We start from the raw sequence: 15,278 nt of genomic DNA, 5'->3' as shown, positions 1-15,278 counted from the left end.
ATCAAAAAATTAAGAATGTCTGTGAGGATCCTTGTTGTACTTAATGCAGGTGGCGGCTTTGGAACTTTCAAGACCTCACCCCCATACCTTCCCTTGAGGCATACTTTCCTACTTTGCTGCCTTGTACTCTGTTGTGGGTGGCAATGGGGAGGGTGCAGGGGGCTGGGAGTACCTCACATGTATTTAGCCTCCCTGCCATTCCGGAATGTTAGGCAGGTATGCCTAAAGGGGAAGGGAAGTGGGTATTGGTGGCAGTATGAAGGGGGGGGGGGAGCACTTGGTTGAAGTTTGCCTAGGGTGCCAAGAAGCCTTTCACCGGCCCTGTTTGAAGCCTATAGCAACCCCGTACTTCTAATCTGTACAGTATACTGTACATATAAAAAGGCATTTGTCTTTGCTATACATGAACATAACCAGCCACATTGGAGAATTACACATTGGGCAGTATTCAATGTGAATACTGGCGACGTGCAGCGAATCCTGTTTAGGATTCGCTGCACATTCGCCACTGCTCGCTGCATTCCGGAGCCTCGCCGGCTCTGGTATTCAACGAGTCAGGGGCTCGCTGCCCCTGACCGGCGAATTTGAGCTCCTGCAGCGAACGCCGCAGGGAGCCTGAGGACGGTGGCAGGCAGGGAGATGGAAGTCTCCCTGCCTGCCCCCAGAACGTTTGTGGGGGGGAGGTAGGCTCCCCGGGTGCCAGGCAGCACAGGCTGCCCCCCCGGGGGTGCCAGCAGAGGACCGGGTATATTCACTACACCCGATCATGCATATGTAATGATCGGGTGAAGTGAATATATGAATATCTAATGAGCGGCTCAGCTCCCGGCCCCCTGCTGGCTGCTCTGTGTAAAAAAAAAAATATATATATATTTTTTTTTAATTAAATATATATCCATGTGCTTACAGCACATGAATAAAAATAGCATGCCCCTCCTCAGAATAAAATTCCTAATTTTTTTACACCAATTGTAAAAAACAAAACACTTTATTTTAAAAGTTCACCTTCCACTTCACCATAAAAAGATAGCGATTGCTACTCGGTGAATCATGGTGAAAAAAACCTTGAAATGTATTCGCCATCTGGTCATTGAATAGGGTGATTCACCGTTTTAGTCAGAAATTCGCCTTACAGCACAAAAGCGCCATAAAAACCTGGCGAATCAGCCTCATTGAATACCGCCCATAGTCTGTTGGTGTAAAATGCCAGGGCGCTATTAAACCTCCACACACCACTAAAGATACTACTTCAATTCCACAAGCATTAACCCTCAAGCATCCTTTAGCAAGGCACATGGTACAACTATCCTGCAATGAAGTCCTGATCAATGAGACATAAGGGTCTGTGAATTCGTTGAACCCTGAATAGTAGACACCGCCCCGCTAGAGGGAAATACCGCCTTGCAAATTAATGTGATCGCTGTGCAAATGGTTGTGTTTAGCTATATATGAATCACTAGGGGAGATGGGAGGAGAAGTTGCACTGCTTTATATCCTCCGTGTCAGTAAAGGATAGCTATAGAGATCGAATGCGTGCCGGACGGGATCCCGACAGTCATTTACCTGACGCTGGGATCCCGACTGTTAAAACACCGACAGCCGGGTTCCCCACGGCCACCGGATATTCTCCCTTGTGGGGGTCCACGACCCCCATAGAGGGAGAATAGAATAGGTGGCGAGCGTAGCGAGCCACCGTGCCCGCAGCGCGGCGAGTGCAGCGAACCCGCAAGGGGCTTTGTTGCGCTCACCATGCTGTCTGAGTCCGGCCAGTTGGGATCCCGAAGTCGGGCTAATGACTGTCAGAACCATATACCACACCCAGATCGAATATAGGGTTAAAGAAGTGCGCTCAATTTAGAGGAATATCAATACAAATTTAGCATGTTCACCCATCTCCCGAAACGCTTAGGACTAGTTCTAGTTAGGGAACCTAACTGGCACTTATGTCCTCTTCCTATAATCCTTTTCTTTCCGCCAGGTGTTTCTCTCTGTAATTATAATATGTAAACAAAAAGGTAGATGGTAATAGTGCAAGACAGTTTAATAAACATACAATCATAAAATGTCTAACTTCTTTTTCTTCTATAATAGTCATCAGCCCAGTGAATGGTGTTTTGTGTGTGTGTGTGTGTCTGCGTGTGTAGGTTTGTAGGTGTGTAGGTATAGGTGTGTTCGAGGTGAGGAGCAGCGTTAGCCTTTTAAAATGGCATAAGTCATTGGGTTACCACCAAGTAGGTCAACAAGCATTATGTCGACACCATTAGGTCGACATTCAGGTAGGTCGACATGCGAGAAGGATGACATGACTTTTGGTTGGCATGGGTTATGTGGACAGGGTCATTAGGTTGACAGGGTTATTAGGTTGACATGGTCATTAGGTCAACATGGGGAAAGTCAGCAGTTAAAAGGTCGACATGGGTTTTTTTACTGTTTTTTGAGTAGACATGTGCCGACAGGCGGTATTTCATGCCCTACCATCCACTAGGGCGTGGTGGGAGAATAAAATAGTATGCCGAGTGTAATGATGCACCGTGCCCGAAGCATAGCGAGCCATGCGAGGGGATGCGGTGCTCTGTTTTACTGTTTATGTTGACTGTGTTGACATTCGGGTGAAAATAAAATAAAAACCATACCGGCTTTTTCACTGTCGACCTTACCCATGTCGACCTAATGACCCTGTCAACCTAATGGTCCGTACCCTTTAAAATTTAGGATGAACACAGAGATACCCCAGAAAAGATACATTCAGAAATATTTTATTGGTATAAAAGTTTAAACTAAACATTAATGAGATCAGTGTCTCTTCTGGCCGTTTCTTGTTGTTCTGCCAGTAAATCTATACCATTTTCAGCCACCTACCATCCAACAAATTAATTGGAAAACAAAAAGTTTAAAGTGAACATTGATTGCTGCTTTTTACATTTTTATAAAGACATTTACTAAGCCAATAATATTTTGCCGGTCTCGTCTGTGCACTTAAAGCAGCTTCTGGAATATTGCTGAATGCTGTAGTTCTAATTTGCGTACAGAATACAGCGGGGCAGGATTTAAGGTTGATTGATGTATGTTAACCTCAGATTGTTAAACTGTCATCTTGCCAGTTCACTTTCCCAACAGAAGTTTTTAATGTCAATTTAATTTACTAGAAGCGAAAGGGCATGAATGAACCCAGAGAGGTCATAAATCATTATCGTCCTTTCTTATGTTTCCGAATTTATTTTCTGTGAAGATCTATAGAGTTTAACATAGAACCTTTTTACTTTTTCATGGCGATGACAATTTCTATTGAAATTTTGGAGATGTAAAAATATTAGTTTACTGAATCAAACTATAAAATAATTACATTGAACATTAAACTTTTAGTGCTTACTAGATGTGCCTTTATGTACAGGAAAAAAGCACGCCAGTAAAACATCTGCATCCGTACCAAAAGCCGAGCCATGTTTAAGTTAGTTCTTGAAGCCATGTGGCAAGCGCAATACCCGCTAGACCTGGAAGTCTCTAGCGGTACCAGGTGAACTGAAGTTGGAGAGAACACAGCAGCTATTCATGGTTTTGTGTGTGTTACAGCATTGGCCTGGTGTAGATTATTAGAGCCCAAGGTGCTACAAAGGCTGTTGCTTATATAAAGAGTTTACTCTTCTTTTTTCAGAAAAACCCAAAATGAAAGAAGCATTTCAGTGTTGATTTGAAAAATGGAATAAAGATTGAAACGTACACAGTACAACTGAATATGATTTACTATATATTGCGTATCAATTTCATGTGAATTTCAAATCAGAGAAAAAATTGTATACCTATGCCTTTATATATACATATATATATATATATATATATATATATATATATATATATATATATACTTGTTAAAATGCCAAATGACTGCATCATGTCTGCAATTACAATTTGTCGATGTTTTTTCATGTCTGTTAATGTCATTTATTATACAATGATTATATACTGCAATGAGAAAGCACCTGCATTTATAACGGGGAAAATATTACACAAATGTTTTAATACCCCTTTCACATTGCACAAATGGTACTTGTGAATTATCACGGTGCCCGATTTCATCTAAATCGCATACGATATCGCATCCGATTTACCGATTCAATCTGTGATGCGATTTTGCTTCCGATTTGCGTCCGATTTTCGGCCGGTTTTTTTCCGATTTTCGGCCATTTCCTGCCGATTTGCATGTTATTCCATCCTTGCACACCCCCAGGTACTATGCGATGGTATGCGATGTGATTTTCGGGAAAATGCCCCTGATTGTACAATTAAATATCGCATAGCATTGCATGCCAGCAAGTGGCATGTGATGCGATTCGCAATGTTAAATGCACCCCCATTGTTAACGCCACCCCCACTATCAACGCCAACCCGAAGCGTGGCGAGCGCAGTGAGCCCGGCGAGGGGCGGCGGTACGCGTCCTCCGACCTTTTCATGCCCCCACTATCCACGTCGGCGTGGAGTTGATTTTAGACAGTGTGGCGAGCGCAGCGAGCCACCGAGCCCGAAGCGTGGGGACGCGGATTACTTTACATGTATTCCGCTACGCTCGCCACACTATCTAGAATCAACTCCACGCCGACGTGGATAGTGGGGGTATGAAAAGGTTGAAAGGACGCGTACACTTCGGGTTGGCGTTGATAGTGGGGGTGGTGTTGACAATGGGGGTGCATTTAACATTCAGGGTGATTGTACAATTACAAATCGAATCGCTTCACTGCGCTACGATGGAAATCGGGGATGTGCAAGGTGTGCAATGATGGAACAGCATGCAAATCGGCCGGAAAAAGTGAAAAATCGGTCGAAAATCGGCCACAAAATCGCATCCGATTTTTGCATGCGATTTGCAGCTGATTTTCGGCCGATTTCGTGGGCGCCGTGATAATACACAAGTACTGCAAAAATAACCCGGGTTATTGCCAGGTCGAGGTGCGATGTTAAAGCACCAAACCTAATAACCCGGGTCGACCAACCGGGCAATTTGACCCAGGTTATAAGAAGGGTTAAACCATGGTTGCCCTGTGTATAATGGGTAACCTGGGTTTAGTGTGGCCTGGGTCAGAGCCGGGTCAGACCTGGGATCAAGATCCTTGGCCAGATGTACTATGCTTCAAAAGTGATAAAATAGAGAGTGATAAACAACCAACCAATCAGCTCCTGCCTTACATTTTTCAAACACAGTCTGTGACATGGCAGGTAGGAGCTGATTGGCTGGCTGTTTATCACTCTCCATTTTATCACTTTTGAAGCTTAGTACATCTTGCCCCCTGTGTCTAACCGGCTTTGCGATGTGTTAGCAGTATAATTTGAAAAGTACTGCCTAATGTAGTAAACAGAGTACAGTCAAAGGAGGAAAACGTTAAAAGTGAAGTACCGCAGGGATCTGTACTTGGACCAGTGCATTTTAATATATTTATTGGTGATATTGTGCCTTTTTGCAGATGACACAAAGGTATGCAACAGGGTAGACACACCAGGAGGGGTAAAACAAATGTTTGATGATCTAGGTAGATTAGAGGAATGGTCAAGAGCAGGGCAACTACAGTTTAATGCCGAAAAATGCAAAATCATGCACTTGGGTCTCAAAAATCCAAAGACTAAATATAGTATAATTAGAAGTATAATGCAAACTACTGAGGAGGAGAGGGATCTAGGTGTCACTATTTCAGGGGACTTAAAGGTAAGTAGGCAATGTAACAAAGCAATGAAGAAGGCAAGTCAGATGCTTGGTTGCATAGGGAGAGGTATCAGCAGTAGAAAGAAAGAAGTAATAATGCCACTGTATAGGTCATTGGTATGACTGCATCTAGAGTACTGTGTTCAGTAGGATATAAATACATTAGAGACTGTACAAAGAAGGGCAACTAAAATGGTGCATGGCCTACATCACAAAACGTACCAGGAAAGACTAAAAGTTCTTAATATGTATAGTTTAGAGCAGAGAAGGGAACATGATAGAAACTTTGAAATATATCAAGGGCTTTAACAAGGTACAGGTGGGAGACATTCTTCACAGTAAGAGGAGCAACAGAACACAAGGACATGCACTGAAACTAGAGGGAGGAAGATTCAGGGGAAATTTGAGGAAAAATTACTTCACAGAAAGAGTAGTGTATACTGTAAGTGGAATAGCCTCCCATCAGAGGTGGTAGAGGCAAATACAGTAGTACAATTTAAACATGCTTGAAGTAGGCATATTGATATCCTTACAAAGAAATAAGAATCAAATATGGTTTGAGGTAACATGTTTAAAAAAGGGACAGACTATATGGGCCAAGTGGTTCTTATTTGCCATCAAATTATATGTTTCTATGGGGCCCACACACAGGGCGCTTTCAGGTAAATTTCTAAGCGATAAGACTTAATTTGACTAGATCGCTCAGAAAATGCCCCAACATCACGCCATGTGTAGGGGTCATAATGATAATGTTATAAATAATCCACCACTATGTTTAAACGTTCCATAGGTGACACTTTTTGTCTTCTCTCCTTTACAGCATGCATGTTCCGGTACAATGGAATATCATTCGTCTACCTCATTTATCTACTGCTTATTCCTTTATTTTCGGAACCTACCAAGACAACAATGCAAGGTATGAGGTTTCATTTTGTTTACTACCTTAAATAAGTATATTTCATTGTTGTATTCCTAGAATGTGTTAATTATATATACAAAATATTTTCATTTTATGGTACATCTCTTGTGATATATAAATAGATGTGGCAATAGCTGGCATTACATGGCCCCCGATCACAAGCCTTTAAGTCTATTGATTCACATATAACATTGGTTCTCAAACCTGTCCCTCAGGTTCACCACACAATTCACATTTTCCAGACCACCCAGCAGGTTCACAGGTGTATTACAAATTGTCACAATTTAATAAAAAAAACTGGTCATCTGGAAAAAATTAACTGTTTAGTGTCCTGAAGTCATAGAAACCCCTGACTTTTATCATGCAATTCTTTTAGAGAGAGCTTTCCTTACATGCTGGTTTAGCGATAAGCATTTTTGCTACTTCAAAAAAAAAATCTTATCAAAAAATATGTTTTTTTCTTGTAAACTGTTTTCATGTTTTGGTTAAAGTTTGGATATACGTACATGATATTTATTATTGTTATTATTATCCTTATTTATATTGTACCACAAAGTGAGCAGGTAAACTCTGCCCTACAATTGCACGCCCCACTGCCTGAATCTCCGCACTATGTAAATTACCTTAGTATTACATGTAACTTTCTGCTGCAGTAGCCAATCTGTGTCTTGAGGCCCCCATACATTAGGCTGACAAATCAGACCTAATCATCCTGACAGCTCCCAGGGGGGGCGGGGGATGTGCCAAGTTGTGCATGTGATAAATCACATGCGATTTATCACATGCAGTTTCCGGGGAGATGCAGGCGGCGGATGCTGGTGAGAGGACCAGGGAGCGGGGGACGGCAGCGGGGGGGATGTCTGTGACCAGAGAGCTAGGCAGAGGGGGAGGCGGCACAGGGAGCCGGGTAGGGGGGGGAGCCACTACTACAGTCAACATGCCAGCGGGAGCAGTAGGAGCGACGCAGGGAACCAAGGACCCGGGCAGGAGAAGACTCTGCCGGGCAGCAGCGCAACTCCAGCTGCGGGAGCAGAGGACTTGTGAGGCTGCGTATTCTCCTGCACGGCTCCCTGGTTCCCTGCGCTGCCCCCCTGCTCTCACTAGCATGTTGATGGCAGCGGCTTCCTCCCCTGTCTGGCTCCCTCGCCGCCCCCCCCCCCCCCCCCCCCCCCCCTCCCGCTTTCTAGTAGCCGGCATCCCCCAAATGGCTCCCGGCTGCATATAAGATTTAGTAAAATCTATATGTCTATATATCTTTACGTCTATATGTCTATATGTGCGATTTTGGCCGATTTCACAGCCCGAATCGGACGAAATCATGCCCAAATCGCATAGTGTATGGGTGCCTTTACGACACAGCATTGAATCACTCACTCACCATTGGTTGGCTTGTAGCATCTATGGTGATGCACAAATTACCAATTGCAGAAACAGAAACGGATTCCGTTGTTGATCACCCTTTGACATTGCTGGACCTGTTTATGTGCGTTCAGGACAGGTCCTGTGCATAAGCAAAGTACTGATAATCGGTAGTCACAGGTCCTACTGTATCTGAATAACCCCCTACATGTATACTGTGACTGATGTTATTATCATGTTTAATATTTGTTAATGAATATATTTTGGTGACTACCATGAACATAGATGTGATTGTTAGCTATTAACAATAGGTCTTTTATATTACTTTGCATGTTTTTACCACACAAAGGCATATGTTTACACTTATGTTCACACAATGCACAATTCTTTATGCTTATAAATGTGTAAATGACATGTTAACATGTGACAAAAGCAATAATCACTGTGCACGTTGTAATTAATCTCTGCCATTCCTTAATGGCACCCAAGGGTCAATGTTACCTGATGCTGACCCTAGACAGTAATAAATTCTTTACTGATTTCACGTACAATTTGGAATTACAAGTGCACTATTCCTGTATTGTTAATTATGTAGAAGATAAACGTGAGCTTATCTCTTTGAATATCGTATTTCTTGTTAATGAGCAATCACCTAGTGTTTCAGTATCAGACAAACCATTTTAATCATGGTGTTTTGTTCAGGATATTGCAGAAGAGTTCACATTGTATGTGTTTCTGGGGGTTGGTAGTCATGAAGAACTCATTAAAAATACACTTTGATTGGTATTGATTGGTATTACATATTACTACATGCTTTTTGTGCTTTATTATTTCTACATCTGGGGCATTTTAAGTAAAAAGGGGCCTACATGCAGCATCCATTGCATGCACAGTTCTCTGGGAACATGGCAAATATGGAAATCACTCGGAAACGGCCACAGCGGACACTTTTTTTGATTTGTGTCTGCAGTGCAGAGACTCTGCTGTAAGACACCGAAGGGGAAAAATAATGTATGAGTGCAGGGTTTGTGGTGAGCCCATGTGCATAGCATACCTTGCATCCATTATAAAAACGCCTATGTGGTACAAGTAAAGTAATATACAGTATGTGGAACAGGAGAAGATGAACAGTACATATTGGCCCTTATTCTGGTTCACTTGCAAAGGCAAATTTCTACTCAAATGGACTAAACCATGCGCATTGCAGGTGGGGCAGATGTAACATGTGCAGAGAGAATTAGTTTTGGGTGGGGTTTTACTTCAAAGTGAGATCCATATTGCAGTGTAAAAATGAAGCAGTCAGTATTTTCCCTGCACAGAAACAAAATAACTCACCCAAATCTAAATATCTCTGCACAAGAGTGCAGAGAGGCCCACCTTCCCTGTCACAGTAACATGTGTTATATACATTTTCCACCATTGGGTTGTACAAAGGGGCCCTTATTAAACCTTTGCTATGGGGCCTACACATATATAGCTACGCCACTGTACTTTATCACTATCCATTTTATCACTTTTCAAGCTTGGTATATCTGGCCCAATGACTAGTAACAACTGCCTTTAGTTTTAAATCAGTTGCTTTGCACTTAGAACCATAATTATTTAAATGTAATATTTCTGATACATGGAGAATAAAAGACCTCAGTTGTCAGATTTTCCTTGTTGACAAACCTAAAACCAAATATTTAGCAACTAAATTGTATAGTATAGTACTGTTATAGTGTCAAAAAATTGCATCATATTAGCATTAACAGTTTTACATTTTATACAATGCTGTTCAGAAAACATGTAATTATTAACAGGCCCTGCCCCAGTGGAACCTCAGTTTACTTCCTATTACTCGGTTAGACACACACACTGGGGTTCTTTATTTTTTTTAATCTAGAAAGATACTAGCGCACCAGGAGGAGTAAATACTGTACAAACTCCAAATAGGCCTCGAGTTAGGGTATTAAAGGCCTGGTTTGGAATAAAATAATAAAATGTACAATAATACAGAGCTTTAATTTGCTTTGGTGGCAACACTCCAGGCAGGAAAGCTTAGGGACATCAACCCTCCACTTTGATAGGTTACCCGATATCCCTTTCAAACATGAACAAAAGCCTGAGATATTACCAGAGCACAGCGAGATGACCTGGATCCTGCTTATGCCTGAAAGTTGTTTCATGGTAAGCACCGGGACTTGCAACCCGGGCCAGTACCCTGGGCTGTCTGTGAAATGTATGACTGAGGTCTTGATCACTTAGGTCATGGGTTACCAACAAAATATTAATAGATATTTCCATTTCCAACGGCAGTCAAGCTGTGATAGATTTCTATAGAGGCTGCAAAACTGTCAGATTTACCAGTTTCTGGATTGACAAGGCAGCTTCATGCCATCTATTATGGACTTCATTTCCCAAAATAACTAGGAGAGCGTTCCTCCAGAACCCTCCCTGGCTGTAGCCTCTGTAGATGTGCAGTGTAGTCCCCTGCTCTTGAAGAAAAAGGAAACTGATTGTTTTTGCCAAAGCATTTCACTTTTTAACACCGTTTGCAAGGATGCGCTCATTTCAAGCGCTGCGGAATATGTATGCGCTATATAAGAAACTGTTAATAAATAAATAAATAAATTTCACCCCTGTGTTGTATGCAGGAATGCTAACAGCTTATCGGCATTAATAGTCTAATACCCCTTTTACACCAGAGCTGCGACCCGGATTATTGCCGCTCCAGTTCGGGCCGGGGCTTGGTGTAAAAAGGCAAAAAAAAAAATAACCCGGGTCCTGTTACCCGGTGTCCGACCCGACAAATGTTCAGGGTCGGACACGGGGCTTCCCCGGAGTCAGGGGCAGTGTAAATGGGTAACCCGGGTAATCCGACCCAGGGACCCATTTCCTCCAATCGGGGAGCCCAAACCTCCGGACCGCAGCGCCCTGAGGTCAGTTCGGAGGTTGAGCAGAGGCTGCGTACAGCCTCCGTGGCTGTCTGCGGTACTATGCAGACGGAGGCTGGGGGCGTACGGAGGCTGGGGGCAGCCCAGCAGCTTACCTGGGTATTGGGCTTGCCCCCAGCGCGTCGGTCGGCGTTGTGGGGTGTCAGGCGGCGTTGCAGGGGTGACGGTCGGCGGGTTTCCCGGTGCTTGGAGATGATATCATCTCCGAGCGCCGGCTCAGGGCCCGAATTCACCGGTGTTCCCTACCAGGCATAATGCCAGGGGACGCCGGTGTAAAAGGGAAAAACTGCCGGGTCGTACCTAGGTCCAAAAACCCGGGTGCAACCCGGTAGTTTTGGTGTGAAAGGGGTATAAGACCCTATAATTAGTAGACATTGTAAGCCTCTATGAGCTATAATAGCTTTTCAAATGCAACATAAACACATATGTAGATACTGTTAGAGTACTTAAAGGTGCCTTATTAAAAAATAGCATTAGTAAATTGGTAGAAGGTGTAAAAAGACAGACCAATATGCCATTTGCAATAAACCCTATTGTTAATAAGACATAAAAGAAAAAAATTCTTCAGTAGAATTGTTTTTGTATACTTCCGTATCCCACTATCGTCACTCTGGAATATTTACAAATGTTTAGACTTTTTTTTTTTGTGGAAGGGTCAGGGTTATGCACAGACTGCAAACAGAAATCAATCGATGGTGAGTGAGTTGTGTATGGATTTCCAGTTGTATGACAATCGTCGATATTTTCACAAGCCATTCACAGGGCAGGTTTTCACTCTGTTTGGGCGATGAGTACTGTATCTGATCGCAGGTTCTGCAAATTCATAAAACAGTGATTAGGTCTCTATAACCCCCTTTATTGGCAATCACCCTAAGGGACAGATGTATCAATATTCAACAAGTGATAAAGTGTGGAGTGATAAACAACCAGCCAATCAGCCAATCAGCCACCTGTCATTTTTCAAACCCAGCCTGTAACATGCCAGACAGGAGCTGATTGGCTGGCTGTTTATCACTCTCCATGTTATCACTTTTTGAAGCTTGATACATCTGTGTTCATTTTACTTACAGTACCATCGATACTTTATATTTTGAATTGGACTAGCTATCTTTGTATAACACTATGCTGCTGTCATTTTATGTGCTTTATTTTATTATTATTTTATTCAGTAAAAATATATAACAAAAAAAAAAAAAGTTTTGACTCCTGAAGAGATTCCTGTCTGCAATGTGCCTATTCTTGCTCCGAAACATAACCTGATGGTTCTAGGCTCTCCTGAGTATACATAGCAGATACATCCGCACATAACCATATAGTTTTACTTCAAGCACTGTAGACTATTTATTAATGTGCACTACTGTGAAAGGGTGTGTTTAATTATTCATGTCTTGCTTACTCCCCATCAGGTGTATGTGCTATTATGACCATTAATGTGGATTACACGTTAACAGAATAGAAGCTCTACTGAGTAGGAGAGTGTTTCCTGTGAGTCAACTAAGATAAAGGTGGCAAGATAGTACTGAGCCTCATGTGCAGCAAGTCCATCCTCCAGCCATATGTTATTCATGTAATATTCACCACCTTTAAGTGTACTGTAGTAATTCTGAATATTGTCAATGAGCTGATCTTTCTACTTACGAGCTACACTATGGGCCTAATTCAGACCCAGTAGCGAGGCCGCAATTTTTGCAGATGGACAAAACCATGCTGCACTGCTGGTGAGGGAGATGTGCAGAGAGTTAGATTTGCATACTGTACATGCCATTAAAGCTACTGTAGATCATCTCTTTGTAGCTATTTAGCACCTTCCTTTCTAGCCCAGGAACACAAACTTCTGGTACCTTTGATCTCAATTTCAACAACACATTTCTGCATTCACGCTTTGAAATGCTTCACTAAAGGAGTCGAGTTTATATGGATTCTTGCACATGCATAGTACAGTCCCAATAGATCCAAGACTAAGGGGCAGATTTATTAAGCTTGGAGAAGAGATAAACTGGAGATAAAGCGGAGAAAAGGTAAAAGGAGATAAAGCACCAGCCAATCAGCTGTGTTTGAAAAAGACAGTTGGGAGTTGATTGGCTGGTGCTTTATCTCTTTTTTACCTTTTCTCCGCTTTATCTCCAGTTTATCTCTTCTCCAAGCTTAATAAATCTGCCCCTAAAGGTGCCCATACACTGCTGCTATGTCTCGCAGCAGTGTACGGCCACCCAATACCCACAAGCGTCAGGGACGCATGCGGGGAGGGAGGACCCAGATCAGGAGATCGGATGGCCAGCAGGTCCAACCACTGACTCAGGTCCGATGTGCACGTGACCGCGCATTGGACCTGAGGAGACATCAAACTGACCTGATTTGGGCCGATTTAATGGCCTGATTTGTTGGAATCAGCCAAAATCGGCTCTGTGTATCGCCACCTTTAGTACTGGGGATGAGGTAGTTAGGGTTAGGATTTGGGAGGGGCTGGTTAGGGTTAGGATGTGGGAGGGGACAGTTAGGATTATGATGTGGGATAGAATGGTTAGGATTAGGCTTTGGGTTAGGATGTTGAAGGAGATAGTTAGGATTAGGCTATGGGATGGTTAGGGTTAGGTTTTGGGAGGGGCTGGTTAGGGTTAGGAAGGGGAGGGTTAGGATTAGCCTATGGGATGGATAGGGTTAGGTTTTAAGAGGAGGTGGTTAGGATGTGGGAGGGGACAGTTTGGATTAGGCTGTGGATCGGACTGTTAGGATTAGGATTCAAGTTAAAATACTGAAATCCATCCGCCGCCCCTTACCACCACCCCTCCACCAGCTACCGCATCGATACTAATTGAATATGCTGTAACATATTTGCTTTAGAGCATCCCGCCCTGTGGCTTAATAAAGGCAGATGAAATGCAGACTTTAATTTTTCCAGCCACAGAAATCTGTGTACAGGTAATTCATTTGCATCCTGGACTTAATGGCCCATACACAGCTCAGTTTACTCATTTGAGCTGCTTTCAGCTCAAAAGCTGTCCAACGCATACGGGGCAGTTATGAGCAGTGAGCGCTGATGCACGCTCCTGCATCATTGCTGGCCTGGCCACTCATCTGCTGGTATTACCAGCAGATGAGCAACTGAATGGACGGCTTTCCTGGGAAAATCAGTGTATGCATTGAGCGATTGTCAGCCCAGCGATTTTCCCCATCATACACGCTGGGGAAAATCACCCCATGTGTATGGACCTTAAGGGATATTATGACAAGCCTAGTTGTTACCCTTCGATGGTCATTGGCCATTACTCGTTTTCACGTTCCTGTCCATTGCCATAAATAGTGATTCAGTTTACAAAATGGCTGCTTTCCAGGCTTGCCTACTTTTGAAAAAGCATTTCAAAGAGACTGAAAACAACAACTATAAGTACAGCATTAAAGTGGAAGTATACTGCTTGAGAGGCATGTCATAATATTAACTTTTAACTTACATGCAAATGTAAATGAGCCTCTAAGCAGTTATAGTTTGACTCACGCACACACACACACACATTTATAATTTATTTCCCAGAGGTATATACCATTTACATAATGGTGTAATTAGGGAGAATGCTTCACTTTCCAGGGAGAAAAGGAGATTGCTTCTATTTCGGGGAGTCTCCCTGACATTCAGGGACAGTTGGCAAGTGTGCTGCTTGTGTCACTGTGAGGCTGCAGGAACTTTGTACACACTGAAGGAAGCAACAACTGAGTGTGCTGTGAGGAAAAACAAGATTCATTTTAACAAAATTTTTTTTCTAAATCACAGCTTTGTTCATTCATAAAACTGCTGGTGAACTTCAGAGACTGCCAGCCCATGTTTCATAGAGCTCTCCCAAATCCTAGCTCTGCTTTTTAATTGACCTTTTTGAGTGGACTGTGATTACATTCTGGGAAATTTCTGAGCTGTTAGTCATATTATGAGATTCAATTAGTGGTTAGTTAACAGTTTGCTTCTTTTTAATCTTCCAAGCAATTTGCCTTAGAATGAGAATATATAGTTTATTCCTGACAAATTATTTCAGTTTACAATTTAAAAGAATATTGAGGTGAAAACTTCAATTATGTTTTTATTAAGCAATTTTGACTTTCTGTGGTGTGTTATTTATGGACACCACAAACATTTTCTGTAACGAAAAAAAAAGCAGTTTTTATGTGTTATTTTTTATACAAACAGGATATGAAATTGTCCAAACATTAAAAGGTTGGAATAATAAACAGCACTACATAAAACATTATTTACACCCCACCCACAACCTACAGCATTTTGGGTACCAAGCAAACACTATTATACAGTATAGCCGGTATATACGATTTAGCCGGTACAGTACTGTTTTTTTCGCGGTCTGTACCGGCTAAATAAATACGAATGTACCTT

General features: G+C 42.5%; 1 protein-coding gene across 6 annotated transcripts in view; it reads left to right on the top strand.

The window, feature by feature from the left end:
• PIEZO2 (piezo type mechanosensitive ion channel component 2) overlaps window positions 1-15,278 on the top strand; it is a 360,808-nt gene that overhangs the window by 122,019 nt on the left and 223,511 nt on the right. For all 6 annotated transcript variants that reach the window (XM_083187662.1, XM_083187660.1, XM_083187659.1 and 3 more), the window contains exon 2: window positions 6,510-6,605. In XM_083187662.1, coding sequence (XP_083043788.1) covers window positions 6,510-6,605 — 96 coding nt within the window. The remainder of the gene's footprint in view (window positions 1-6,509; window positions 6,606-15,278) is intronic.

The sequence above is a fragment of the Crinia signifera genome, chromosome 5, assembly GCF_055691185.1.
Source record: "Crinia signifera chromosome 5, ASM5569118v1, whole genome shotgun sequence".
NCBI classification, from domain to species: domain Eukaryota; kingdom Metazoa; phylum Chordata; class Amphibia; order Anura; family Myobatrachidae; genus Crinia; species Crinia signifera.
Note: the sequence above shows the minus strand (reverse complement) of the source record. Positions and strands in the feature narration are given on the sequence as shown.